This window comes from Falco biarmicus, chromosome 20 (assembly GCF_023638135.1).
Source record: "Falco biarmicus isolate bFalBia1 chromosome 20, bFalBia1.pri, whole genome shotgun sequence".
Taxonomy (NCBI): Eukaryota; Metazoa; Chordata; class Aves; order Falconiformes; family Falconidae; genus Falco; species Falco biarmicus.
In genome coordinates, this window is record NC_079307.1 from 662,011 (window position 1) to 689,076 (window position 27,066).

Sequence of the window (27,066 nt, forward strand, 5' to 3'; positions counted from 1 at the left end):
TGCCAGCCAGCCGGGCTGGGGGCTGCTTCTCACGGGGGAGAGAAAAGCCGAGCCGGGGCTGTGCCAGTTTCATGCCCAGAGTGCTGTTTCCCCCGCTTGCTATTTCTTTGGTGCCTTCACAATGAAAAACGAGCCCAGTGATGCAAAGCCCGGCGATTTACGGGGAGCTCTGCTCCGACAAGGGCTTTCCGCTTGCCCAGACTGGGGGGATGCAGAGGAGAAGGGGTTTTAGGGGGGGTTCAGGGGGAGAGGAGCACAAGCTGGCAGACGGATTGGAAACAGATGCTGAAGATGCTCACACCAAGGGCTGCAAAATGCCTCCAGCCCAGGCCAGAAAGGGCCACCTTCACCCAGGGTTCGGGGCAGGGGGACAAAGTGCCTCCATCTGCCTTCACCTGGCACTGCTACCGAGCCCGTTTCGAGCATCCCTGAGCCCACCAGGCCCTGAAAGAGCAGGATGGATTCAAGCTGGATGAGACGATGCTCTGCAGAGCTGAGTTTGGCTTTTGTACATCATTAAGGTCCAAAATCCCCTGGGTTAATTTTTAATCCTCTGTGTTGATGCCTCAGCTGTCCCCCACCTTCCCAGAAAAGCATTTTGGGGACCCAGGCAGGTGTCTTTGGAAAAACACAGCCACTTGCCAAGGCTGTTCATAGGAAGCAAGTGCCCTGCGCGGTTCAGGCAGAGCATCCTACTGACCTTCCCACAGGACCCTGATCCCCGCAGCCCCGGGGGTCCTGGCCACCAGGCTTTGTGCACAGCGTCCCAGGGAAACCCCAGACAACATCCCCCGGTGACCCCCAGCCCACCCTCCTGGGAGACATTTGGGGAAAAGCCGGGGAAAAGCTGTCAGAGGTGTGGGCATGGGTTTATTCTGCACCATCGGGTTTATACTGGCCAGGCACATGGGTAACTGGAAACAGGTTTTGGTGAAACAACATAGCAGTGGTGGAGCTGGCAGGAGCAGCCATCCCACCCCGCTCCCAAACAGGGACCCCCAGCATTCATGTGGATTTTTTTAAGCCAGCCAGGGAAGGCTTGGGAAATGGGTTTGCACTTGGGGAAACTGAGGCAGAGAAGGTGAAAGAGGGCAAAACTTCCTAACAGCTCCACATCACAGCTTCTGCCTCCTAAACCTGCACCGTGGGACACCTGCCAACCCCTCCTGCCCTTCCAGAGCAGCAGCAACCCCCTTTCCTGCTGGAAAACACCCCTCCCTGATGTCTTGAGCTCATTTAGCAAAGGGCTCAGCCCCCTCGAGTGGAGCCCCTGGCGTGAACAGCAACTCCATCACCAGCGCAAAGCCACAGCCTGGATTTTTGCAGGGATGGGGAAGAGGAGAAACACAACATACCCCAAAGGAAAATCCCAGGTGGAGATTTTTATTTTTAATTTTCCTTGGAGCGCCTAATCCCTGAGAGGCTGATTGCTCCCCTCGGAAAGAAACCCCTTCCTCTGGCAGGGTGTGAGCTCAGCAGCACTTTGCTCTCCCCTCCATCCCCCCCAGCCCACACAGCCACCCACACCCCTCTTCCCCCCAGCCCCAGGGCTGCCGGGGTTTGGGCTCAGGGCCCCCAGCTCACTGGTGGTCTGTGGCGGGCACACTGGTGGTCTGCACCGAGCCAACGGGTTGCATGGCTTTGGCTTCGCCTCGTCCTTTCCAGCTGGTAAATGTCATTAATGGAAGCTGAAAATACATGGCACCGTTCCTGCGATGCCTTTTCCACGGTGCCAGAGCTGGAGCAGGAGGAGATGGGAGGGAGGGGGCCAGGGATGACCCTGGGCAGGAGGGTGGTGGGTTTGGGATGCCAGGAGGGGGGAAGGAGAAGGGAATGGGAGGGAGAGGGGGGGTGTAGGAAGGCAACCAAGAACCTGCGCAGAGCTGGGCTGGGGTATGGAGGGGGAGGCAGCGGGTCTCAGCACTCTGGGTCCACCAAGGGCAATTCAAGCTGGGGGGAGGCATCTGGGCATGCTGGTTTTAGCCCGTGCAAACACAGTGCTTGCTTAGGGAAGAAATAAACTCAGGTCAGTGTGGCCAGGGCTGAAGTGTCCTGCTCTCACCCCAAACCCCAAAGGATGCTGCAGGCAAGGAGGGCGCGCAGCATCCCAGGAGCATCCCCACCCCAGGGATGCAGCATCTTGGGGAGCAGCCGTGTCCCTGGGCTCCCCAGGAGGCAGCTGGGTGCTGGCAGGCACACGGCCCCCCCGACAGCTGGGTTTTGGCCCTGGTCGCTGCCTCCCCTCTGGAGCAGCCTGGCACAATAGCTCATTGTGGGGCTGGCTTTCAAGCGAGGCCAGGGGACGGCAGCGCTTGCCGGCGCGGGGAAAAGGCCGCTGGAGGAGCCGGAAAGTTGCTGTTGGACAGTGTTCAGAGGCCTCGGCGCAGTGGGAGGGAGCCGGCCGCGGAAAGCAAACAGCGCGTGGAGCGGAAAGTGCTGACTCCAAAAGGCATCCCTGGCACCCCCGGCACCCCCCGCAGCAGCACCGCCCCGGGCAGGCGAGCCCCAGGCGGGTGGATAGGGCCCAACATCTAAATACTTCCCAGCAGCCCTAAATCTCCAGTTATTCTGGTGTAAGGCCCTCACTGCCCCCAGCGAGCCATGAGCAGCACGCGTGCAAGGGGGTGCATGCGTGTGCAAGGGGGTGCGTGCATCCGCGCGGGTGTGCATGCCCCACATCACCCGGGGAAGGGGTAAAACTCATCACCTCGCTCCCGCAGTGCCCCGCCCTGTCTCCTTACATCTCTCCATCCTTCTGCTGCCTTCCCCTACATTCACCTTCCTCCTCTTTCACCGCCTCCTTCCACCTCTCTTGTTCTATCTCAGAGATTTCTAGAGAGCCCTTCCCCTAGTTTAGCCTTCAGTAATCTAGGTTCCTGTTTCAATCTCTGTTTCCCTCAAGCGCCAGTTTAGATGTCTCATTTCGAGACACCGACCTGAAAAATACCCGTTTGCTTTCTGGCCTCTATTTAGAGCAGCAGCTCTTGGTGCAATGCGGCTGCTTTCAAGGGTGGAAGAGCCCCTCCATCCCGCAGGCACCAGCCCCCGGCCCTGGGGACACCCTGCCTCCTGCTCCACTGCGCTGCTGGATGCACGTGTCCCTGGACACATATATATGCTGGAGTCTGGAAAAACCCTGCTTGGTGCTCTGGCTTTGTTGAAACCACACGCCCGAGCAGCCACACAACAGCACCTGGGGCCAAGAAGCCATGCAAAACCCTCCTACGGGTGCTATTCCCCACGCAGGCAGGTTTTTTTCCTGCTGGGGAGCTCATCCCTCTCAGTAAACCCACCCCTCAAGCTAAACTTTGATGCTCTTTTACTAACAGCTTGCTCGCAGGGTGCATTGCTGCAACAGCCAGGCCCTGCTTTTGGGGGTGCAGAGCTGTGGCCGGGATGCTTTTCCTGCGGGAACAGCTCGAGCTCCCTCCCCAAACTCAGCTTCCCCATCCCAAATCTCCTAAGCAGGTTATTTATTACAGCTGGTGCTGGCCCGGAGAGCCTCAGCATGGGAAGCAGAGGTGAGAGGGCGGGACAGGGGCATCAAGGGGGGGGCATCTGCTTAGTCTGCCACCTCCGGTGCTTCCTTTGGGTGAGCAGGGAGGTGGGGTGCTCAGCTCCGGGGCTGTTAACTGCTGGCCGTCATTTCCCTAGCTGGTACCCCAGGTGCACGGGGGCTTCCCCTGGCAGGCCACCGGCCGGTATTTTTAGTGCAAGCCTTAAAAGTCTGCAGTTGCTGGGAGGGGCGATGAGGATGCTGGCTGCCTGCGGCTCAGCTCCCCTTTCAGTTTTTAATCCCTCTCCTTCCCTCTCATTTGCAAGGACCAGCAGCATCCTCAGGTTTTGCAAGGATGTGCAGAGCGCTGTGTACTCCCCTGCTTGCACAGCCCTTCTGCAAGGGAGGCAAAACACCCCCCCCAAACGGGGGGGCACAGTCACCCCTTTGCTTTTTAGCTGCTCCCACACATTGAAGAGCCGCTGGCATGGAGCGGCTGCAGAGACTTGAAAGCGGCGGATGGGAAAGGAGCTGCACTTGCTGTTTATTTACCCAGGGCGGCCGGGCTCTGCCGAGCACGAGGCCACACCGGCTGGTCCGCTGGCTCCAGCTGCGATGAAAAGAGCGACGGCAAGATCAAGGTCCTGCGACGGCAGGATCAAGGTCCTGCGGCAGCTTGGCTGGCGGTGAAGGCAACGGCAAGCCCCGCTCCTGCTTGGAGCTCCACGTCTCCAAACGTGGATGGAGCAGGCTGGGTGCTCACCCGCTGGCTGGTTCCCAGGGTTGTTCCTGTTTTGGAGTCTCACCCAGCCCCTCTGCCAGACCCTGGTGTTACTACGCTGGAGGTTAGCTGAGCTTTCGGTACACAGCGGTGTCCCACAGGCATCCCATGACCACGCTATGGCTGCAGCGAGGACCATCGTGGTGCTCCACACCTCATCCTTCAGTCCTTCCCTGGCGCATCTGGCTTCCTGCACGGCTGCAAACTGCATTACTATAAATGGAGGTATTATAAATATTTCTTCTCCTGGATTCATCCGTTGCATCCTCTTTTACGCAGATGACTTCTCCGCCCTTCTCAGTATTCAACAAATCTGCGTAGCATGTTTCTGAACGCTTCGTCCAAGCCACGTCATGCTGATTCAAGCAAACAAGCGTCAATGATATTGTCCTCTGGGAATTTCCCATCACGCAGACTCACCAGCGCTATGAATAAGCATCAGCTCCTGGATCACGAACCTCTCCCAGATGCCAGCTTCATTAATCAGCACTTCCAGACCTACACACTAACGGGCTCCGATCAAACCCCCATCCAATCAGGCACGACACAGATTTCCTTTCGGCTCGATGAGGATGAGGGGATACCCAAGCCAGCATAAAACCTGCTGGGAAAAACAAAATATATAAAAATACATGTATTTGTCAAAGATCTGAAGCACAATGGTCTAATTTGATCTATCGGGAGCCTAAAGGCAGATTTCCTCTCTTAATGGAGCACAGCCTGAGGTCTTGAGTGGGAACGGGGGTGCCCAGTAGCATCTTCACACCGCAGCGAGGGCGAGTTGGCGGTCACGGGGCTTTGCCAGTTGGCTACACCTATTTCACAAGGGCCTGCTGAAGAAAATATACTACAAAAGTCATCTGAGGTGGTAAACCACAGATATCCCAAGCTCCCAGTGACGATTCAAGATGAAAGACCATTTTGAAACCCTGGAATTGTCCCTGGGACAGCAATGAGGAGTGGTGACAGTCTCCGAGGAGCCGGAGAGGACAAGTTGTGCTCCCAAAGCGAGAGGGAGCCGGTGGGGCACAGCATCCCCCTTCTCCAGCCCCCAAGGCTAGAGGCTGCAATGCCAGCCAGACCTTTATTTCCTATAACCACACACTTTTCTTTAGTAACAATAATAATAATTAAAAAAAAGTTACTGGGATTTCTAAGTGTTTGCATTGGTTTTCCACTTTGCTCCCCGAATTTAAAAAGTAAAGGCAATGAATAAGCACACCGACACTGAAGGTTATGAATTATTCTTCTTTTAATTCCACATGGTTTAAAATACGATATGAAATAAGGCTACAGTATATAAAAAACTCTCCAGCAAAATGATGTGCCAGCATCAGCAATTAAAACAAAACCAATCCCCTCCTTCTTTAAGAATTCAATGTAGGAGGGACTTTTTTTTTTTTTTTTAATCCTTTAAAAACGGAACAAAACAAAACACAACACACGGACACACACACACATCGCTACATCTCTAAGCTACCTCAGCTCAGTTTTTTTAAAAAGCACCTGCTTTTTCCTTTTTTTTTTTTTAATCTTGCTTTTAAAATTTTTTTCCACTTTTAAAAAATATAAATTATATGAAAATACAAGTTGGAAAATAGTCGAACAGCACAATATAACAATCTCTTTTTTTTTTCTTCTATGTTTATCAGCTTAAAAAAAAATCCCATGTGTAAAAACAAAACAAAACAAAAGAAAAGACTTTTTTTTTTTTTTTTTTACTGAGGCAGTTAACTCCTGGAGATATTCCATTATAACATATATGTATACATAGATTTATCATTTATTTTAACCTCTTTGGAATGTAGACAACAGCTCACAGATGTTATATAGACCCTACCAGAGAGCAGAGCACGCCAAGGCATCCCAATTTTGCGACGTTAACAAGCAACCAAGCCCTAAAGCCTCACAGAAAACCCCTCCAGAAAAGCAAAAGTCAGAAGACGGAGATGTTTCCTGCAGCATCTGAATTTATCGGTGCTTATGGGGACCATTTTTTTGGAGGAGGTGTTGGTTTGGAAAGACGTGAGAAGGTTCTCCCATACAGGATCTTCTACTCCTCACCCTGTTTGGCTGTTTCTCCACCTGAGCAATCACGTCAGGAGCGGGATGGTGGTAGCGTGGAAATAAAATAGGGTATGGCCATCCTACACACAGAAATGGAGAGGGACAGGCAGCAGAAAAAGTGCCTGCATTTTTCATCAGGGTTTGGTTTTTTTTCCCTTTTACTAAGTCCCACATACCGACTGCCGAGGCCCCAGAAAGCCATTTGCAAGCGCTACGCTCCCAAGGCAGGCTCAGGCTCTGCTGGGGGGGCCAAGGGGACATGTCCCCCCACAGAACAGCACATCATGAGCAGGACACAGAAAACATCCCCCCCAAAAAATCACCAAAAGCACCTGAGACATTCCAAAACGAGACAAAATTACCCAATTTCCAAAAGCCATGTGTATCTCCCAAGGGTGAAGCTTGCTCCCGTGCAGAGAAACCAGCACAGGAACGAGTCCTGTCCCTGGCAGATCTCCATCATCCCTCTCAAACCCATCCTTCTGGCCCAGCACATGTGAGTGGATTAACCAAATTTTCACGGCCTCAAAGAACAGGAGGACAGAGGGTTTGGGTTCCAGCGCATCTGGCTCAGTACACCCCTCGCCAACAGTTCAACAGGCAATGAAAAAGCAGAAGAGAATTAAAAAAAAAAAAAAGGAAACAAAAACAAATCTGCAAATTTCCAGTGTATAAACAGCACACAGCCCTCTCTGGGATGGTCTCTAGAATGGGAATAAAAAGTAAAGGAAAATAGAAAATGATGAACCTGACATTCCTAGGGCTGTACTGCCCTTTTCCTGCTGCACCGGCTGCGAGCTGGGATGGCAAACAGCTGGGAGAAACAATGGAGAAGCTCCAGCCGGGGGCTACTTCCAAAAAACAGAGCTGCTTTCCACGACTCACCCTTTCTAACCTTTAAACTATCTTGCCAAAATCACTAGGAACACACAGGTTCAGCTTAGAAACCTGGAAAAAATCAGCATGGCGGAGTGAACATGGGATTCGGCCTGGCAGAAAGACGGGGCCGATACCTGACCATCGGAGGGAAATTTTATCCCTGTTGTCTGCTTGGAAAAGGCACTTCAGCTGCAGTGGAGCATCTGAGCAAAGCAGGAGACACCTCCTGGGACATGGCATGGGGCCAGGGGCAGAAGACAGGGTGCCTGGCCTCCTGGCAGCACCCTTTCTAAGGGCGTAAGGGCGATTTTTCAAAGCGCTGCTAGAGGTGGCCTGTGACGGGTAAGCTAAGGGCACTTTGCAGCTGCACGCAGGACAGCGACCTTGAACGCCTAAAAAAACCCCAACTGCTGAAAATCCAGCCCCTGGGGTGTATCCTGTTGGGATGCTCTGTAACAACTCCGCCCCTGCACACCTCTGGGCTGTCACAGCTTGCTCGACTCCCTCTCCAGCCTGCTCAGCAGCTCGGCGAGCCTTGGCTCTGCGGTAGAGCTCTGCCCTGGTGCCTCGCTGGTGCGGGGCCTCATCCAGATCTATGTTTGCCTTTCCTCTCTCCAGCTCAGCTGCTCTTCTTTCTCCCATCCTCCCTGTCTGCTCGAGGCGGTGAGCTGAAGTTTAACTTCCAAGTGGGCAGCGTCCCTTTCCTCCTTCGGTGCAAGCTCCTTTCACCTTCCTTTCATCCTCTCTGCCTTCCTTTCCCTCCATCCCACCCTCTTCTTTCCCTGTGCTCAGTGGGATGATGCGCAGCCCCAGCACCGTGAGCTAACAGCACAACTAATAAACTCCCTTACCTAAACCGCCGTCTGCTTCCATCCCCCCTGCCTGGAGCTCCCCCTGGGCCCACTCATTTCCCCTCCACCCTCACCTTTTTTTTAAGCACGCAGCAGTTTGGGGGCTGACTTGCCCCCAGACGACCAGATACAGAGGTGCTGGGTCCCCCCAGCTCTGGAGGAGGTGGAGGAGAGCTCAGCACCCCTGAGCATCACCTTGCCCTGGGGTCAAGCTCCCCATCCAACACTGCCTCTGTGCAAGGGGGTTACGTGCCCATGGATTTCAGCTCTTTGCACGCGGAGTCCCGTCCTGCCGACCCGACGCATCAGCCTGTATCCGGCAGGCATTGCCCAGTGAGCATTTTGGGAAAGCCTCTCCCCGCCTCACCCCTCACTGCTGTCTCACAGTGCCCCTGTAATGAATGCAACGACCTAAAACACACAGACGGGCAGAGGAGCAACATCGGAAGAAGGTACTTTCGGTCCAAACACATAATACTGTCTTTAAAAAGAAAACGCCCAGCGGCTCTCAGGAGGGAAAGATCCCATTCGGCAGCTGGACCTTCGGGGTCACCCCTGGATATCGAAACGCTCAGCACCCGATCCTCTTAACTCACGCTGAAGGTGGTCGTCAGCCTCTGTCTGCTCAGAGCATCCCAGGAGTGCTCGGTGCAGCAGGATTTACCCCTCTGAACGCAAACCAGTTGTAAAAGGTTTGCAGGACAGACGGAGCAGCTCCTCCTGGGATTGATCCTGCAACCCGGTGGGGCAAGCACATGAGACCGCGGCAATACCGGTCATACGCCTCATGTTAATCACGCCCTGACAGGTTTGCAGGATCAGGCTTACAAAGAGCAGTAAAGGAGCCATTTGCAAGGACAATTTCCCTTTCTGAGTGTGCCTAGGACAGTTAAGACATTCATCAATAGATAGAGCTGGTCGAAACAGGACGGAAAAAACATTTTCCTTTGGTTTTTCAACTTTTTCCCGATTCCCACCCCCCCCACCCCCACCCCCCACTCCCCCAACTTATGTGTTTTCCATTTACCACATTCAAATCACGGGAATTTCTCCACTTTCCTCTCTCTCCAAAAAAAATAAAAATAAAAATAAAAATAAACCAAACCAAATTTTCTGAAAGCACCAAAGTGTTCCTTGAGCAAAAAAAAGTGATTTGGAAAATGCAAAAAGCCGTTTTCCCTGCAGATCTTCATAGGTTTCATGCACAAAATGCAGCAATACAAAAAGGCTTCTTTTTTAATAGCAACAAAAAAAGCGGAAATTTCAACCAGCTTGATCAGCAAACGGCGGAGCAAAGCGTGTGGGACTGGAAGCAAGAGCGGCACACCCAGCCAGCATCACTAGGAGCCAGTTTGGAGTTAATTTTCCTTCACATACGATTCGGAGATGCCAAGTAGTAGCACTACGCTTCTCCAGTGGGGTCTACATAAACTAATTCTTTTTTTTTTTTTTTTTTCTTTTTCCTCACTGTGATAAAACTCTCTGCTGGCATAACAGAAACAAATACACACAATATTGCAATACTGAGACCATCTTAGAGCTTAAGACTATTTAAAAAAAAATACTGGCACAAAATTTAATAAAATAAAACTTTAAACAAATTTAAAAAAAAAAAAAAGTCTTGATCCCTCCTAGCAAATTTTTTTTTTCCTTTTGTAGAAAAGAAGCCAACTGACAGAAAGGTGATGTAACAAGAACGAGAAACAGTTCTTGGATTTCTTCTATATTGCCCCTCCCCGAAGCAGGAATATTCACCCACTTTGGTTTTCTCTCCCCGTCCCAAAAAAAAGTTTAAAATCCTCAAATGCTTGGGAATACCGTCATTTCCTGAACTGTCAGTTTGTGTGTGAATAACACAAAAACCAAAGGGATCATTTGATAATATTTTTTTCTGAACAGTAAGGGATGGGGAGGGGTTTGTTGTTGTTTTCTTTTTGTGAGCTACATTTTTCTGGCTTTCTTAAAACTCAGAATTTCACTCCAAAAAAGCCTGTCTTGGAGCTTTCACAATAACAAAAAGCCCAATCCTTCTCCGAACCAAACTTTTTAGGTTTCAGTCAAAAGTTTGCCTCTTCCACTACCCTCTCTCCCAACATCCTCAAAGCATCAAATCTGAGTTGCTCTTTAAAAAAAAAAAACCGTAACGAACAACAACAATAACAGCAAAAATAAAAAAGGAACCAACAGAAAAAGTCCCATCGACTCTCCAAAATGACACAGGGTGATCTTCTCCGCCCCGGCCGGCCACCTTCACTCATCCGCATCGGGCTTGACGTCCAGCATGGCATGGAGCTCCTCGGGCGTGTAGCCCAGCAGGCTCTGCAGGTCGCAGACGAAACGGTAGACGTAGCGTTTCCCGGCCGTCTTGTGGATGATGTTCTTGTCGTAGTAGTAGCGCAAGCCGCGGCTCAGCTTCTCGTAGTTCATCTTGGGTTTGTTTTTCCTCTTGCCCCATCGCCTGGCCACCTGGGAGAGGGGTGAGGAGAGTTCAAGGGGGGATGCGCGTTGCAGGGAAGGGAAGGAAAAATCAGTCTGGCTCAGTGGAGCTACTGGGGAGCAGCGCTGCCAGACACGAGGCAGGGGAGAGCACTTTCCTCATCTTTAAGGTGGACACGGATGGGTCACAAGCATTAGTGTTTGGGAAAACCAACCTCCATGCAGTGGCAGAACATTGCAGAGGACTCTATGAGGATATGTAAGTCAGGGAAGGGAACATACGTCCCATCTGTTCCCCCAAACCAGTAGGAAGTCCCCCCTTCCACCTGTACACATCCTATTTGAAGAGCCCTGGCACTATGCCTCTCTGCGGTGTTTCAGCTACTTCCCACCAACTTTGGGCACAAATCACTGCTTCCTAGATATTACTGCAGCCCAATTTTTAACAAGTTTCCAGCTGGGCTCTAATTCACCAGTTTCCCTACACATACCCAAGACCAGAATAACGTGACTGCGCAAATCTCATCCCTGAAGGCAGGCGGGGAGGGTTATCCACACCAATATTTCAAAGGAATTTGGGCTGTGCACTTAATTCCAAGACACTCTACCTCATCTGGGTCAGAAAGTTTGAATTCCCAGCCGTCACCCGTCCAGCTGATGAAGGACTGACAGGACTTGTCAGTGAGCAGTTCCAGCAGGAATTGCCACAGTTGGATGGGTCCACTGCCTAGAAAGACAAAGGAAACATAAGACACTAATGTTAGGAAAAGCACAGCTCCTTCTGTCCCGGGGAGGGGGAATCACATGCAAATGGTGCCCATTGAAAAAAACAGACCTTCTACTATCAAAAAAAACCCCCACAAACAACATCAGCAGCCACAGGGAAAGGTCTGGGCTGAGATGAGTTAAATCCTGCAGGTAAAAGAGCTTCCTATTTGCAGTAAGAGCTGAATACTCATGCACTGGAATGCTTCACTTCGAGTTACATAAATAGGATTATTTTCCTGGCATCCAAACAGTAAGGAGCCATTGTCTTGGCACAAGAGCACCATCATTTCCCCTGTGCCAAAAAGCTGCTAGCCATCGCATGAACTCCAGGAGACTCCTGCTTCCCGACCTTGACTCTTTGCTCCATCACTGTTTACCAAGATAAGGGGAGACCCAGGTATGAAAATTATTTGGCCTCTTTCCGGGGCATGTTGCTGCAGGAATGGGCTACATCGGCTCGCTAAGCTCTGTGTGGCAAAGACAAGGGCTGCCTGGCTCGGCAGACAGATCTCACTAGCTCAGGACGGGTGGATCTCCCCATCATGGTCTTGGCACAGCCTTAGCAAAGCCATAAGCAAACCTCCCTGCGGCTGCTGCTTCCCCTAATCCAGCCAGAGAGGCACGCAGCGGCGCGCAGCATCCCATGCCAGATACTTTCAGCCTCTCCTTACAACGCCGCAGTCTCCATCTTTCCGCTGGGTGCTAATTTTGGCCAACAGCAATTTGCCTCGGGGTCCTGAGCCCGACACATCTAACCTGCAGTACCCGGTGCACTGCACTGAGAGCCTGCGGCTTCGCAGCCTGGTTTTGGCTGGATTAATTGTGTACGTGGAGTGATTTCGAAATACTTATCTCTTCTTCGCACTCGTGTCCCAACCAAAGGTAGAGGAGAAGCCTTCAAGCCAAATTCCCTTTGATGAGCAACGTCCAAATGCAGCCGCACCCAAAATACTGCACTTAAGCTCTGGGCAACATGTTTCAGGAGAGATTTTGCCATGTTTTAAACACAGCTTAGAATATATCATTAATAAGAAGAATGACAATAATAATAATAAACAGAGCCAGAGGTCAGAGGAAATGATTTATCACAAAAAGAACTGCACAGGCTGGATTAGGATGGCAGGCTGGGGTAAACCTGCCTGCTGACAGCAATGAGCACATGCTTCAAGCAGGGGGAAAAAAAAAGTTCTGTACTCAGAAAAAAGGATGGAGAACAGCCTCCTTCCACGAATGACAATGAAGACTGCCAGAGCTGTGGCTGCAGGATAACCCTCGGAGGGAAGAGAGGGCTCTTCCCCTTTTTCCACAAGGTTTAAAATGACTCAAAAGCAGACAAGCTGCTGGGGAGGAGGAAATGAGAGAGCTGGCTCTGGGACGGGGGAATCGCTGTGCCCCATCAAGCCCTCCCCAAATCGTTTTGCTCCTGTTATCCTTAAGGAATCACTCCAGGGTTTTGCAGGCACCGAATCCTCCACCAAGCCCTGGGGTTATCACACAGCCAGGGGCAGGACAAAGCAAGGAGCTCACAGCATCTCTCTCTGCTTGTAAATGGGAAGATGACACTCAGCAGGGAAAGGCTCCAGCCCGCCGTTCTCGGCAGGAGCTTGCCAAGACGTTGACTCCACGGCCACGCTCTCTGGTAGGGATGGAGCTGGGTTATCCGCTCCAAAATGAGGGAGGAAATTCAGATGACGCCTTTGCCTCTCATCAAAAAGGGAAGAGCCAAAACCCTGGCCTGAAATGCCACTGCATCTCAAAGCTTAGACCTATTTATAGCAGCGAGCTTTAAATGCAGAGAAAACATGGGACCAAAAAGGTTATTTCTGCCGCCTGAGCTCCTCCACAGGGAATCGCAGGTGAATTCGGCTGGGGACAGTTTCTTTTGGCCCATCTGACTTTACACCAATTCCCTACCCACACACAGAAAGCATCCAAATCAGGTTAACAGAGAAACAGCCCTAGGAGACAAAACTGAAGCAAGACCAGGTTCATCACCTCACATTGATTTCTCTCCTGCCCAGCTGAGAACAAGGATTTATTTTTTTTATTCCTTCCCCAAAATAAGATGGATGGAAGACCATCACCTAGGCAGCAGGTTCGGGTAAGCAACTGCCCTCGAAATACCCCTGGACCACCCTGGCTCTGCAGGAGCCTTTCAAGGTTCAAGTGTCGTTAACCCTGAGCCAAGCAGCCAGCGCAGTTCACGCTTGGTGCTCGCAGGTTGGCTGCCAGCTGGCATGGAGAGGTGTCGGGAAACCCAGCAATTTCTCACCCTCTCTCCAGTAAGAGAGGTAGGGCTGCTGCACCAGGTGTTGCTCTGCCGGGTATTTTGGGATTTTGAAGGAAGCGGTGTCATCCTTGGAACAGGGATTCCCAAGGTCTATTCCGAGCTGCCTGCAGGACACGCGTAAAACCCCAAATTCCTCTATGTTGGACAAGCAATTATGTCAAGAATGTGTTTACTGCAGGGCTCGCAGGCATGTCTCAGCTCCTATAAACACACGCCCTGCTGGAGGGGAAGGCAGCGGAGGCCCTGCAGATGTGCTGCTGCCGCTGGGGCATGACTCCAAAATGTCAGCGAGGCAGGCGATGCACAAGGTGGCAGGAACCAAACCCCGGCACATGCCCGAGCCTGCGTGCCCGAAAACAGCTCTGGCGAGACTGCAGGGCAGGAAGGTGAAATGCTCAGGGAAGGGATGCTGGAGGTCCCTGCATCATCTGGTGGGCAAGTATAGCTGTAATTAGTGCTGAGAGGGCCGGCTTCAGAAAGAAGCTGCTTTAGCCCGCTCTGCAGACCAGCAAGGAGCAGGGAGTTTTTTTACCCAGTGTCTACAGGTATTTCGAGGGGACCTTTGGCTCATGCAGCGATGCCACCCGCCAACGTCACATCCCCAAAGCTATCAAGACAAGCATGAAGTTGCCAGGCTTGTTCCTGCACCCCAACCCTCCACCCCCTCAGGAGCTGGGAGCAGCGCCTATTTTCCATCCCTTCTGTTTCAACGGTTCCACTCAGTCCCTGGCCAGGGCTGGAAATCCCCACCACCGCCTGGCCCGGATCACTTCACGGCACAAGCACGCACGGCCCCACCGACTGCTCCAAGGCTGGTGTGTAGCTCAGCGGGTGTATCCCACCACGCAACCTGTTGCCTTGGTTATCTCCAAAAACAACCACCGCCGGAGTGTTCCCCCGGCCTTTTTTTTTGGACGCAGCCCCAAGCGTGGGGTGGAGGGACATGAGCCACTTTTTATGGCGCCGGTCTCGCTGCACACAAGCCGGGGCTTCCCAGAGCAAGCCCAGCCCTGGCTGGGGAAGAGGGGCAGCCCCCACTCCACAAAAGACAAGGCGAGAACTCAAGAGGGTGGTGGGATGCCCTCCCACCCCACCGAGACCTCCGGCACCCGTGAAGGCTGCTAAGAATAGTGCTGGCTGGAGGGGCTCGCCCACCCAACAGGGCTACAATGGGGGCCCTGTCTGGCCTCGGTGGCACTGAACAGGGTCCTTCAGCGGGGAGTGTCACACCGCAGGAATTCTCCCGCGTCAGGGGGAAAATATGCTTCTTAAGCCGGATGACGACCAGCTGCTACAGTGGGAACTGCTGGCTGAGCAGTGCCTCTTTGGCACCAGTTCTCTGATGGCACCCATGGGTGTCCCCAGAGCAAAGGGTCTGGCGCCACTCCATCCCTGTGCCATCCTCCTTTGATGGGGATTGGAGGTCCCCTACCACTTTCCTACCCGGTGGCTCTGGTGGGGTTTGAAAGCAAAAAACGCACGATGGCCACTTTCACTTGCACGGTGATGGTGGCACCGCACGGCTGGGCAGACAGGCGCCTGCGCAGTACCCAGGAAGGCACAGCCCGAAACATGTCATCCCCACTCTCTCTCGAGACGGTTTCACACCCCCACCCCTCTCAACGGCCTCTATTTTGTTTTCCTTCTTTCAAACAAGAAAAGAAGAAGAAAGAAAAAACCCTACAAAAAAAAAAAAAAAAAAAAAAAAAAAAAAAAAGGCGGCGCACCTATGCTTTTCGCTCTGTGGTTTGTGGTTCCAACCCAACAAAACAATTGGGCATAGCAACGTCTCCAAAACAGCCTTCGTCTCACTCATGTTCCTGCCCTGCCCGAGCCCCCTTCGAGGGCACTGTGGCACCAAAGGTCCCCAGTTTCGCCCAGTGTGAGGACAGCAAAGCTCATCCCCATCGCTCCCTTGTTTGACCAAGCCCAGCCACCTCCTCCCCAGTTCTTGCCCGGACTGGTGCAGGTAGTCACGCCACCATGAAGTGGTGGGAGGGCAGCAGTGGAGCTCAGGTAGAAGCATTTCCCAAGAGCAGCCATGGAGAAACTGGGTAAGGACCCAGAAAGCACCTTTTTTGGGGAGCTACATGCTTCTGGCCATGCAGGACAGCAGCCAGGCTGGCCAGTCTGGGCCAATTTGACTTTCCTGATGCATCTCCTGTGTTTCGAGGAATGACATGCTGGAAGGACTGGTCTCACTCAGAGGCAACTGTCAAAGCTCAAGGGGTTTCATGAGCTTCCCATCTTCCCCTGAAGGTGGTCCTGCAGGCCAAGAGCTGCCCTGCAACACTCCAGCTCGTTGCTCGAAGGAGAGGCAAAGCCACAGCTGGTACTGTGCCATCACCTCTGGGCTGCTAAGATGCTGCTGCCAGGGGCTGTAGCAGCTCTGGTGTGAGCTGAGCTGCTGTCACGCTTGGGCAATGTTGCATGCGGCTGATTTCACTGTCATTTGCACAAGTCTGGCAGGTGGAGAAGCCACTAAACCAGCCCTGAGCCCCACCCTCGAGCTCCCCACCTTGTGGAGGCAAAATGGGCTGCTGGACCCCTGCAGGCCCTGCACCAGAGGCTGAAAGTGGGCAGGAACTGCTGGCGGGTCACATTTGAAGTCACCCTGCAAGGCCAGGTAAAAGGTATGACCCAGGATGACCATGCTAACAACATCCCCTGCATTGCACGGGGGGCTGAGATGCTGTTGTGCTGCTTCTGATTCCCCTAACCCAAGACACACGTCGCTACGGTTGCTCGTAACAGGCACACTTCTCCAGAAGTGCAGGCAAGCAGAAAGGATGCTGATGTTTCTAGGAAAGCTACTGCACAGACTCTGGGTGACAAGGACAGCCAGATCACCGGACCGTTGTGGGAGAGGAGCCAGCAAAGCAGCTGCTGGTGGATTTTTGGATGAGGATGACCACAGCATGTCCTGGGAGTTCACTGGTGGAAGATCCAGGCCAGCAGCATAGGCACCAAGAAGAGGGGAAGCAGCACACAAGCTGTCTTGAAAGAGACCCACTTTCTTTGGCACTGACTTGAATTTCTTGCAAAACAGCAGCTGCGTGTTTTCACTTCTGCGTCACAGATAAGCATCACTCAGAAGCAGAGGCTTGCTGAGGTCTTCAGGCTCTGCACTGCAGACAATTTGGACAGGGCACATGGGTTTAACAGGCAAATTTGGGCCCTATTAACATGGTAGTGTGAATGCTGATAGCAAGGATCAGGGCTGGAACCCAGCCTGGACACAACCATTTGGAAGACAGAAGTGCTTCAGGATGCTTGGGCAGTATAGCACCTGTGAGATGTGGCTATTCCCTGCACTACTTTCTGTCTCTAAGGGCAGCATGAGAATGAAGATAGCAGCAATCTGCAACTAAGAGAAACACTCAGGTCATGTGTGATATCAGCAGGGAAGGAGGCATTAACTCTGTAGGTGCTGAGGTTGTATGTAAAGGCATTCGGCAACTTCCTAACCGAGTCCATAACGAAGGACAGCATCACAAACGCAAAGCCAGCCTTGCAGATGAAGCATCAAGGTTTGGTGTACACTCAGTTCACCCTTCTCATCCCTCTTTCCTCCATTCGCCTCTCAAACACGAGGGGAACTGCTCTGCTCTGTCTGTTCAGCTATGTGGAGCAGCAGCTCGGCACGTGACAGCTCTGGTGTGGCAATGCAGACAGCACTCAGATGGAAAGCCCCAGCCCGCACAGACGGTGCTGAGGCCCTATGTACCACAAAGCAAACACCACGTCTTGGCTATAAACCCACATAGATGCTTTGGGGCTCTCAAGAAAAGCCGAAAACAATTCAGCCCTGAGTGGCTATCGCCAACCACGGGGACAGAGGGAGGGTCTGAACCTCTGCTGGACCTGCAAACACCAGGAGGGCAGCTGCACAAGTAGGTCAGTGTAGTGGAAAAATGAATATAGGGCAGAAAGGCCAAAGAACAATGCGATCAGACCCACACCACCTGCCCTCTGCGTGGGCTGCCCACGACAGACCAGCCGCATTTATCCACGTGGCATCAGGTCTCATGAAGGATGCTGGTGGCCACGGTACCCATGGGAGGCAGTGGCTTGCAGGATCCAGTGAAGGACCAGCCACAGGCTGGGCTGCAAAGCCGAGCTCGACTGAGCCCTGCTGGCCTCAGGTGGGGGATCTACGCCCATGTGCCAGCACGCACCTAGCACAAGCTGCCCGCCCACACCAAACACTGCACTGGTGCATGAAGGAGGAAGCTTAAACTGAGCTCAGCTAAGCCCATGTAAGGTTTAGCACATCTGCCTGCAGAGAAGACGTATCCTGACACACCACTTGCCTAAATTTAATAGACACGCTGTCTCCATTTCCTACGTCATCTCATAAAAAAATAAAATACGGCTTAACCTAAGACTCAAGCTGGCCAAGCTTTGAGAGAGCTGGCTCCAAAACCAGAGGTGTCCAGAGCTGGCCCTCACTGCAGCTATGGAAACTGAAGTTCACCAACTCCTGAGCAATTACATTTCTCCTTCAAAAAAGATAAGAAAATTGCATCAACCTCTATCCGAGCAACCATGGCAACTTGTTAAATTAGGTCAAGATGTGGGGGCAGATAACGCAGCTTTGTAAAGCTGCTTGCGAGCTAGGTGAAGAACACATCAAACGCAAGTGGAGCTTCCGCCAAAATGCACCTTCTCACCAAAGTATGCGCCTCCTTGGGCAGATACCATCAGAGATCTGCCACCATGGCTGCGATAAAGTGCTGTGCCACCTCCCTGGGCCACCGGCAAAAAAGGCCCTTGGTAACAAAACCTGAACAATATTGTCTTGAACTCAATTCTTGAAGTCAACCTAGAGAGCCCTGGAGATGAAGGACGTGATCTCCCAGGCTTCACCCTTCCAGCCCTACAAGGTGCACACCATGGCACGTCGGGTGCTCCACTGGCTGGTGACTGGTGTTGGACACACACTCGAGGCATGGGCGTGAGAAAGGGAAAGCAGGGGTCCTCACCGCTTTGGGACCCTGGGCTGGTAATCCCCTGCTCTGCTCATTTGGAGGCTCCACCTCCTCACCAGAGCTGCAAACAGAGCCCAGACTTTAAGTTCCTCTGCTCTAGCTGCTAGACAGCACTTCCTCCCCCAAGTAAAGTAAAAGTAATGTAAAGCAAAGCAAAAAAAGAAGGACCTAGGAGTTCTGCCCGAGAGTCCTCACACTCCTTGCTCAGCTGGCCCAAGAAAGAGGTCCAGCACTTCTCAGTGGCCAGCCTGGATATTTTTATTTTTATTTTTTTTTCCAGAAATATGGTAATACAAAACACTTTTGAGAGTGCCCAGTTCTCCTACAGTTTGTAATGCAATGTGTTCTCACTTGCTCTCACTGTGACCTGCTTTCACAGCAACTGGGCTTTGCTTTGCACCTATACTGTGCTCCCTTTGCACCGAAAATTTAAGGTGCTGACAGGTCAGTGGGCTTTAAAAAGGGACAGAGGACCTCTCCGGTCACACACCTGCAGAGATCACCTGTCCAAAGTTCATTGCCAACAGTAAATGCAGGCTGTGATGGTTTGAGGACTGAATTACTGCTTAGCAGCCTTCAGAGGAAGCAAGCCGTGCTCCAGCCCAAGGATTTCCAAGTGACTGCTGATTCTGGAAACCTCTGGTTTTCCTCTCCTTGTTTAAAGATGCTCAAGTGAAGCAATGCAAAAAAAAAGAAAAAGAAAATCAGGCGCTCCCACTTATTGATCACACGGAAAGGTCTGGGCCAAGGGATTACCTTCCCGGCTCAAAACAGGGTTTGAAATGAGGCAAGGGAAAATATTACGCAGCACAAAGCGTTTGGAAGTGTGCTCTGGCATTGCATTAAGCGAAGTCCCCCCTTCCTGACGGCACGGGTCCAAGGACAGTCTTTGGGGTGCTAATATTCCTTGGCAAAACAGAGGGGCCAGCCGCTGACTTCAGCTCCTCGCTGGCGGAGGGAGCTGGGAACATCACCTCTCTGCGGGGGCGGCTCTTTTCCATCAGCTACAGCTGGGATTCTAGGAAACATCCAGCTCGGAAAATAAAGTTAGTTTTGCCAGTGCCGTGCCCCTGTGCCTCAGTTTCCCCGGCTGTTAAAATGCAACCAATGCTCCTGCCCATGCCCTGGGTACCCAAAACACTTCCACAGGCTGTAGTGAAAGGCGTGATCTGGGAAAATAGGAATAAAAACTGCAAGTTATGCTCACTGGTCTCTTTTCTTAGGAACATCAACTTCCATGGCACAGTGCGGAGGATGGTGTCCCAGGGCACGGCCCCTCCTACCACTCATGCCTCTCCCCACCACATCCTCCGGCCAAAAATCATTCAGGAATAGCAGAGCACACTTTTATTTTGCATACACTTGGTCGAAACAGGCTCATTCAGCAAGCAGGGCTGAGCTTTCTGTCTGACTAATGCTATAGCAACAAACCACCTCCTTTTTTACACATAGCTCCTAAAATTATCTCTCCACCTCACCTCCCCTCTGCTTCTCTCCCCCCGCCCCTTACAAAAAACTAGATATCAGCCCTAAGATGAGCTGTGCGTGGGAGGAGATTTCAGGGACAGCCGCACCTCAGGATCTACTCTGAACCTGTTGATGATCTTTATCGGCACAAACTATTTCCACCACTTGGCTCCTCCGGGCCACAGCTGCTACCAGCTGGGGCAGGAGAGATCAGTATGTACAAGGAAAAGGGGAACTGGCAGCAGGCTGCTCTGTGAATTTTACTTACAGTACAGGGAAAAGACACAGCACAGAAGGACTGGAAAGGATTATCTCAGTTTTAGCTGGAAGCCCCATCCCACCAGGTTTCTCTCCATGAGATGCCAGATTGCTGGAGGAGGGCTGTCATATGGAAAAGCCGGAGTTTCCATGGCCTATCACCTTCTCACCTCTCCCAGTGCAGGGAATGGAAAATGTCTGGGTCTGCTTTGACACCATCCCATCCCTCCCTGGCACCACGGTAAAGTGCAAAAACCAAGTGCTTCCTCCATGCCAGAAGGGGAGAAGATTATTTCACATCACACACAGCAATGCCAGAAATGCAGCCACTCCTGCCTGATGTGGGAAAACCACAAGCAAGTGGCCAGCACATCTCATGGAAGTGTCAGAAGGTGAAAAAAGGGCTCTCTACTACCTTGTGTTCTCAGCGATACAAATCAGACACCAGTTCCTACCAAACCCAGCCAGAAGCCATCTAGGTATAAATGACAACCCAAGGCATCACACATGCTGCAGTCTGCCCGGTCCTACATCTTCCCTGAGGTCTGGAATGCCCATGCTTGAAGGACATGCAGCCTTGAGGGGCTGTGTGCCCTCAGGTGTGCCCACATGCGTATGACTGACCCCAGAGACACTCCAAACCCCCCCAACCAGCAACACAGACACCAGGCAACCCAGAGACCCTGGAGGCTCTGCCCTCCACCAGTGGAGATGCTCCACCCAAGATGCTCAGCAGAGATGCGGTTCCCTGAGGAGCATGTCCCTACCTGTGTAGCCAGCAAGGGCAGCAGCAGGAATGACAGGCTTGTCCTTGTTCATATCGGCCCGATCTCGAACATAGTCCTTGAAGGTGCCCTTGGGCTTGTGGTTGGGCAGGGTGGCGGGGTAGTCCTCCGAGTCAAAGCTGTCGTAGGATGGGACACGCTGCAGGCTCTGGAAGGAGGACTGGCTGCTCCAGGACTGTGTCAGGCGGTCACAGCTGTCGTAGCTCTCTATGCTCTCGAAGGAGTCCTGGCCGCCCAGTTTACCTGGTGAGAAGGAAGAGCACGTCAGCTGTGCCTGGCCAGCACAGGGATGCTCTGGCTTGCCGCGGCCAGGAGAGGGATGATTCGCCCGCCCGCTCGGTGGGCAGAAGGCAACCAGACAAATGATGCTGTCCTACTACACCTCATCTCTGAACAAACTCAAAGTACAGCCTGAAACTGGGATACTTTGATATCTTCTTAATTCAGAGAAGGGCGATCTGAGCCCCAGAGAAGTTCAGGCAGCAGAGCAAGGCAGAGAAAGTCGGAGGAAAAACCCGAAGTCCTGACTCTCTAACCAAGACTGATGCCTGGGGCTACCTGGGAATTGTCTTCCCTTCAAAAAGGCAATGGCAGAGAAATAATTTACTTTACGCAGATATTCAAGGCTCAGTTCAGATACCTAAACATGGGCACTCCAGGACCTCTCACTCTTGCTGCTGAAAGATACGGGTCTCCAATAAGTCCCACATTATATCTGCCAGCCTTATATAAATGCTGCTCAAGCATATTCATGGGCACTGGACACTCGGCTACTTTACTTTTGATGTTTCCTACAAAACTATACAGCAGCCTTTTATCGCCATATGTTACAACCAGCTTCCACCCCCAAATCCCCAAACAGCAGCAGATTTGATGGAGGAGGAGAGGAAAAGGCTGAAAGCTCAAACTGCTGTTTTTCCAGTTCTGGTAAGGTGAGCACAGCTGGGTTGTATCAAGGCTACTCTCTGGGGTATTTTTAGTAAAGACCAGAACACGAGAGGCCAGATCCTCAGCAGTGCTATGCTGATTTACACCCACTAGAGACAGCATAAGTATACCCTCTGTACTTAAAACAGAGAGCTAAAAAAGGATCCAAAGAACAAACTGAAATTGCTCTCTCTGATCTCCCGTACGCTGCTGATTGCTCAACATCTTTACTGACAAACTAAGAGCGTAACAGGATCATTCAAGTTCACTAATTTCCCAAACTGGGCTAAAAACAGCTGCTGGGATTGTGCAAGAACTCCTGGAGAAATTTCCATTGGCAGAGCTACCCGCAGCTTGGGCCCAGATAGTAAATCACTGGGGAACAGGAACGTGGAAGGATGCTGGCATGCTCCCCCAAATATTTGTTGTGTTGTAGTCTGATGAGCACTTGCTGTGAACAGACACAACTACCGTGGGCTCTGCCCCGATTGCTGGCCCAGAAGTTTGGATCCATTGGCCTGAATCTGCTGGTAACAGCCATGTTTCAGATTCATTCTATTTTTTTTCTTTTAGTTTTTTTTTTGAGAATGTCACAGAATACACTTCCACCCTTTCCTGATATATAACACCACTTTACGCGTGTTCATTAATTGGCATAACCACTCCCCTAAGAAGTACTGCAGCACAAGCTTGTTTAGCAAAGGAATTAAAAATCTGCCAGTGTCGAAGATGCAACTTGTGTCAATTCGTTGAAAATTCACCTAAATTTGACCTAGCTGGAAAAATCAGGCCTTGCAGTTACTCAGGAGAAACTTAAAACAGTTTGGCAGCTACACTTTCCAGCCAGACGCCCTCGCCGATAAGGTAGCGTGGAACAACTCCCACGGGACCACAAAATTCCCTCCTGAGGCCGACACAAAGCAAGCCAAAAGGCGACTGTCTGGAAAACCTTCATCCTCAACTTGCCACTGCTGAAGCGCCTGACATTGCGACAGACTAACCTTTTCAGACAGCGGAAGGTAAAGACATACGTAAATATAAATGAACTGGACTCTGCTTTACGTTAAGGCTTCTTTTATACCACTCTGGGAGGATTTATGCCACCCAAAGGTCTTTCTCCATGGCTGAAAGTGTTAGTGTAAGCACAGCCATAGCCTGTTGTATTTCTTCAATCGCAATCAGTATGTTGAAGTGTTTTCTAACACCAGGAGCCCTTGATCCCCCCCCTCGCAGAGCTGAAGTTAAGGGCTCACTCTTCCCTGCCCTGGAGCCTTTTTAGGCTTGCCAGGGAGAACAGCCTCCAGGTACGATTGCAAAAGCATGCCTGAATCATTGCATCTCAAGGAGAATTATTATGAAATCACCTATGTTAAAGAAAAGGTCAAGGAAAGGGAAAGACACTGATGAAAGCTAGTCAGAAAAACCCAGAAAGAGGAGCTCACCTAAAATTCTAACACTGCTGCCCTTTTGGCTCACCATATCATCCAATCACCTCTCTCATATTAACACTCAGCCAGCAGCAGAAGCAGAGGTAATAATACAAATAATAACTTTCCTGTCATTAGCTCTCCCAGCTTGGAAAAAGAATGAGAAACTTAAAATGAGCTCCACTGAGCAATGCACATGCGACGCAGACGGGCAAAGGGGCTCTGGCTTTCACAGGGAGCCAGCATATCTTCAGCTCTCGTAGCTGGATGAATGGGTTTAAATGTTCAACATCAAACCTGGCTCACAGCAACACGTTACTATAATGAATTTTAGGCATGGAGACACCTGGATTCTATTCAGGGTGTGATCGCAGGCAGGTCAGATCTCTTCCCCGTGCCTCAGGTTCCCTACCTGGAATCAGGAGATAATGATACCCCCTTTGTAAGTGACTTTGAGCTCTATGGATTAAACTTTTGCTTTGAATACATACTGTAAGCCAGATCCTCAGCCTTGCATTAAGCAATGTAATTACAAAGTAGTCAGGCATCTGGGCCCCATGTGTTCAGAATTTAATAATATTAATTGAAAAGGTATTTTGGCTCAGATCCTCTAAAGTGTTTAGGTGTTTAAATCGCATCATCTCAAACAGGAATCATGTACCTATAACTCTTTGGTTGTAGGTAGGGTTGTAGCACAAGGATTCAGGGGGTCCTTCAGCTCTGTCGCTGACTCAACCCATGACATCTGCATCTCCTAACAAAGCACAGGGCTTGGGTTCATCAGAACAGATTATCAGTTCAGGCAAGCAGCCATCAAACTCAATGGAGACAATGGATAAAGACTTCGGATCATCGTGTATAAAATCCTTCAGAGCCTTGGACAGTAATTCCTGATGAGAACTTGTGAAGAATTTGTGAGGTTTTGCCTGGTCTCCTAGGAAAATGAGATTTATACAGCCACACAGCAGTCCCTAACAACCTTAAAGCCTATTTCAACTTCACTGAAGTTTGACATCAAAGTACAGAGCCAGAAATGCCACATTTTTGCAGATGTTGTAAAAGCAGGCAGCAGAGTAGAGAAAAGAAAGACCTTCTTCATACTTTCCCTGGAGAGAAAAGGGGAGGGCTCAAAGCCATCAGGGAATCCATGGGAGTTCAACCCATAAGGTATATCTGTTGGGAAATGGCTTTGTTACTGGCATCGCACAGCTCCCTGATGGCCTCGAGGCCCCCAAAGCACCATCTCCGACAGAAGGGAAGGCAGCGCTCGTGTTGAAAGAGGTAGAATCGCAAGAACCCAAGAAAACCCTGGGAGATGTCCAACTTTACCTCGACTGGTACGTCCCATGCACATGTTATCTGGCGTTACTACTTCTTGCTTGATCGTGAAGTAGTCTGTCTGCAGGGAGTCCGTCTGCACTGGGTCACGCAGAATGACTGAGGGATAGTCGTTCTCGTACTTGAGGGACAGGAGCTCTTCCGAGCTGATGGGATGGAGGGTCTGGTAGGACTCTGTGATGAAGCTGGGCTCGGAGAACTCAGAGGGAGGCACACACTGTGCATGCTCGATGCCATAACCTGTCAGCAAAACGGGAGGGTCAGAAAGCAACACAAACCCAAACAGCTCAAGGAAACCAGGGTGCTGCCTGCTCCCCCTCCAGCCTCCCACAGCACAGCGAGATTTGAGGTCTGCAGTGCAAGAGCAGACTGCCTTTGCATATAAAATACCTGGCACAACTGGGCACTAATTTTGAGTTAACGTTTCTAAAAGCTACAGATAAATGGTGTCTTAAAATTGCAGCAAGTTAGAAAAATAAGACATCCTCAACCATCACCAATGTGCATTACATCAAACTCCTCTCAAGCAAGCTGCTAGTGGGAAAAAGGTGGAAAATCATGGAAGAGTGTAGTCTCAGCAAAGGATATAGGGCAAAGAAGTTTCACTGATGATTTTAATAGATGAGTCGCTTCCACAGTCACCTCTCCTCACTGGCCAGAGCCTGGAATCCCAATTCAGGTGAGCTGGGGTTTTGTGCTGGTTCATGAAATACATCACAGTTTTCAAATGCCCTTAAAGAACATCTTCAAACCAATGGCAATGGGAAATGCAGGAGTCCAGACTGATGACTCATCCCTTTCCTTGCTAGGTTCCTTCCTAGCAACCCAGAATTCAGCCTTCTTCCCCCATTCCCTCTATTTTTTAATAAGTTCTTAAGAATTCCCCGTGTTTTGGAGTGTTGAGGTCACTTTTCAGGTCAGCTGAGCTACAGCTTCAAGCAAGCAGTGCTTGCAAAGTCAGATTATGGCATCTCAAGGCAGTCACCCAAAAGTACAGATGGCTTTTAAATGAACCCAAAAGCCTAGGAAAGATAAAATTACGCACTCTGCACGCTCTGCCACAACAGAGCAACAACTGCATGGTACAGTCTTCATGTGATGCAGACAAATCTCTAATAGGCAGCACTGGAAGCACCAGAATGATACTGATGATTGAGACTTACTAATGAAGTAGTCTGAAGAATAGCGGGATTCTGGATATGTTGTATTCACTCCATTTGCTGGGTACGGTTTTACCTCTTCTGCAAAGAGGAAAGGAAGGAAATGTCACACGTCCATCGGCATATTATGCTTTGCAAGGCTTGCTGTAATACAGAGAGGTCTGAACTTCCTAAAATGCTCCTCTCTGGGTTAAACCAGAATGTTCAAAGGAACAGAAATGAGTTAGGAGCTGAAATCCCACTGAAACAAGTGCTTGATGCACTTGGGTTCCTTTGGGAACTCTGGCTGCAGGCATGCCCAAATTTAAACAAAACAAAACAAAACAAAACAAAAAACCCCAACAAAACAACAACTTTCTCAATCAGAGGCTTCAGGTGGTTCTGAAATACTAGTTGCATAATTTCCTTGCTTGCCTCGATTTTTGTCAGCTTTCATTCTCTTGAGAATTGCTTATCACGCTTACATCTGTGAGCTTGTGAAAAAAACTCCACCATGGGTGGCCAGTTGTTTTCCTGAAAAAGCCCCTATTTTGAGACCAGCAGTAGGTGTGTGCAAGTGAGTGGGCAACACATACCAAAACCAACTCCTACAGCCCCAAAGCAATGCTAGTTCCCAGCCTACAAGGCACCTTCCACCTTGCACCTGATGCAGGCAGAAGATCTCATGCTCCAAAAAGCTTTGCTGCTCTGTCTGTCACCCAACTCCTAACAAGACACTCTACAGCGTATATATGGGCAGCATGCAAAATTTTAGCCTTTCTACAGGCTTAATTCACTGAGAAAGAGCGCGTAGCACACCAAAGCATAGATTCTCCGCTTTCTATTGCTTTTTCCGAGCACTTTGGTACTCTTGGGCTTGGCGTTGAATTTTTTGCTTTCCCATGTAAAAGCCACATTGCTCCTACCCTGACCAGTTTTTCCATTAACACCTTAATCATTCCAGCTCGGTATGTGGGCAGAGACACCCGCATGGGAGATTTTGTTTTCTTTGCAGAGGGTAACCAAAATAAAAACCACAGACAACTCTGGGTTATGTTTATTTCTGCTGAGGCTAAAGAGAAGCAAACCGAAGATAACGCACGTTTGCTTGCAAGGAGCTTAATTTTGGTCCTCTCTCCTGGGGATTGCAGGGTGGAAAATATTCT

At 50.8% G+C, this 27,066-nt stretch overlaps 1 protein-coding gene across 2 annotated transcripts in view; it reads right to left on the reverse strand.

The window, feature by feature from the left end:
• Positions 1-5,511: 5,511 nt before the first annotated feature.
• ETS1 (ETS proto-oncogene 1, transcription factor) overlaps positions 5,512-27,066 on the reverse strand; it is a 78,685-nt gene continuing 57,130 nt past the window's right edge. For both annotated transcript variants that reach the window (XM_056322738.1, XM_056322739.1), the window contains 5 exons: positions 25,925-26,002; positions 24,753-25,001; positions 21,052-21,312; positions 11,119-11,237; positions 5,512-10,540 (listed from right to left, as the gene is read on the reverse strand). In XM_056322738.1, the coding sequence (XP_056178713.1) occupies positions 10,325-10,540; positions 11,119-11,237; positions 21,052-21,312; positions 24,753-25,001; positions 25,925-26,002 (923 nt within the window). In that variant the 3' untranslated portion in view covers positions 5,512-10,324. The remainder of the gene's footprint in view (positions 10,541-11,118; positions 11,238-21,051; positions 21,313-24,752; positions 25,002-25,924; positions 26,003-27,066) is intronic.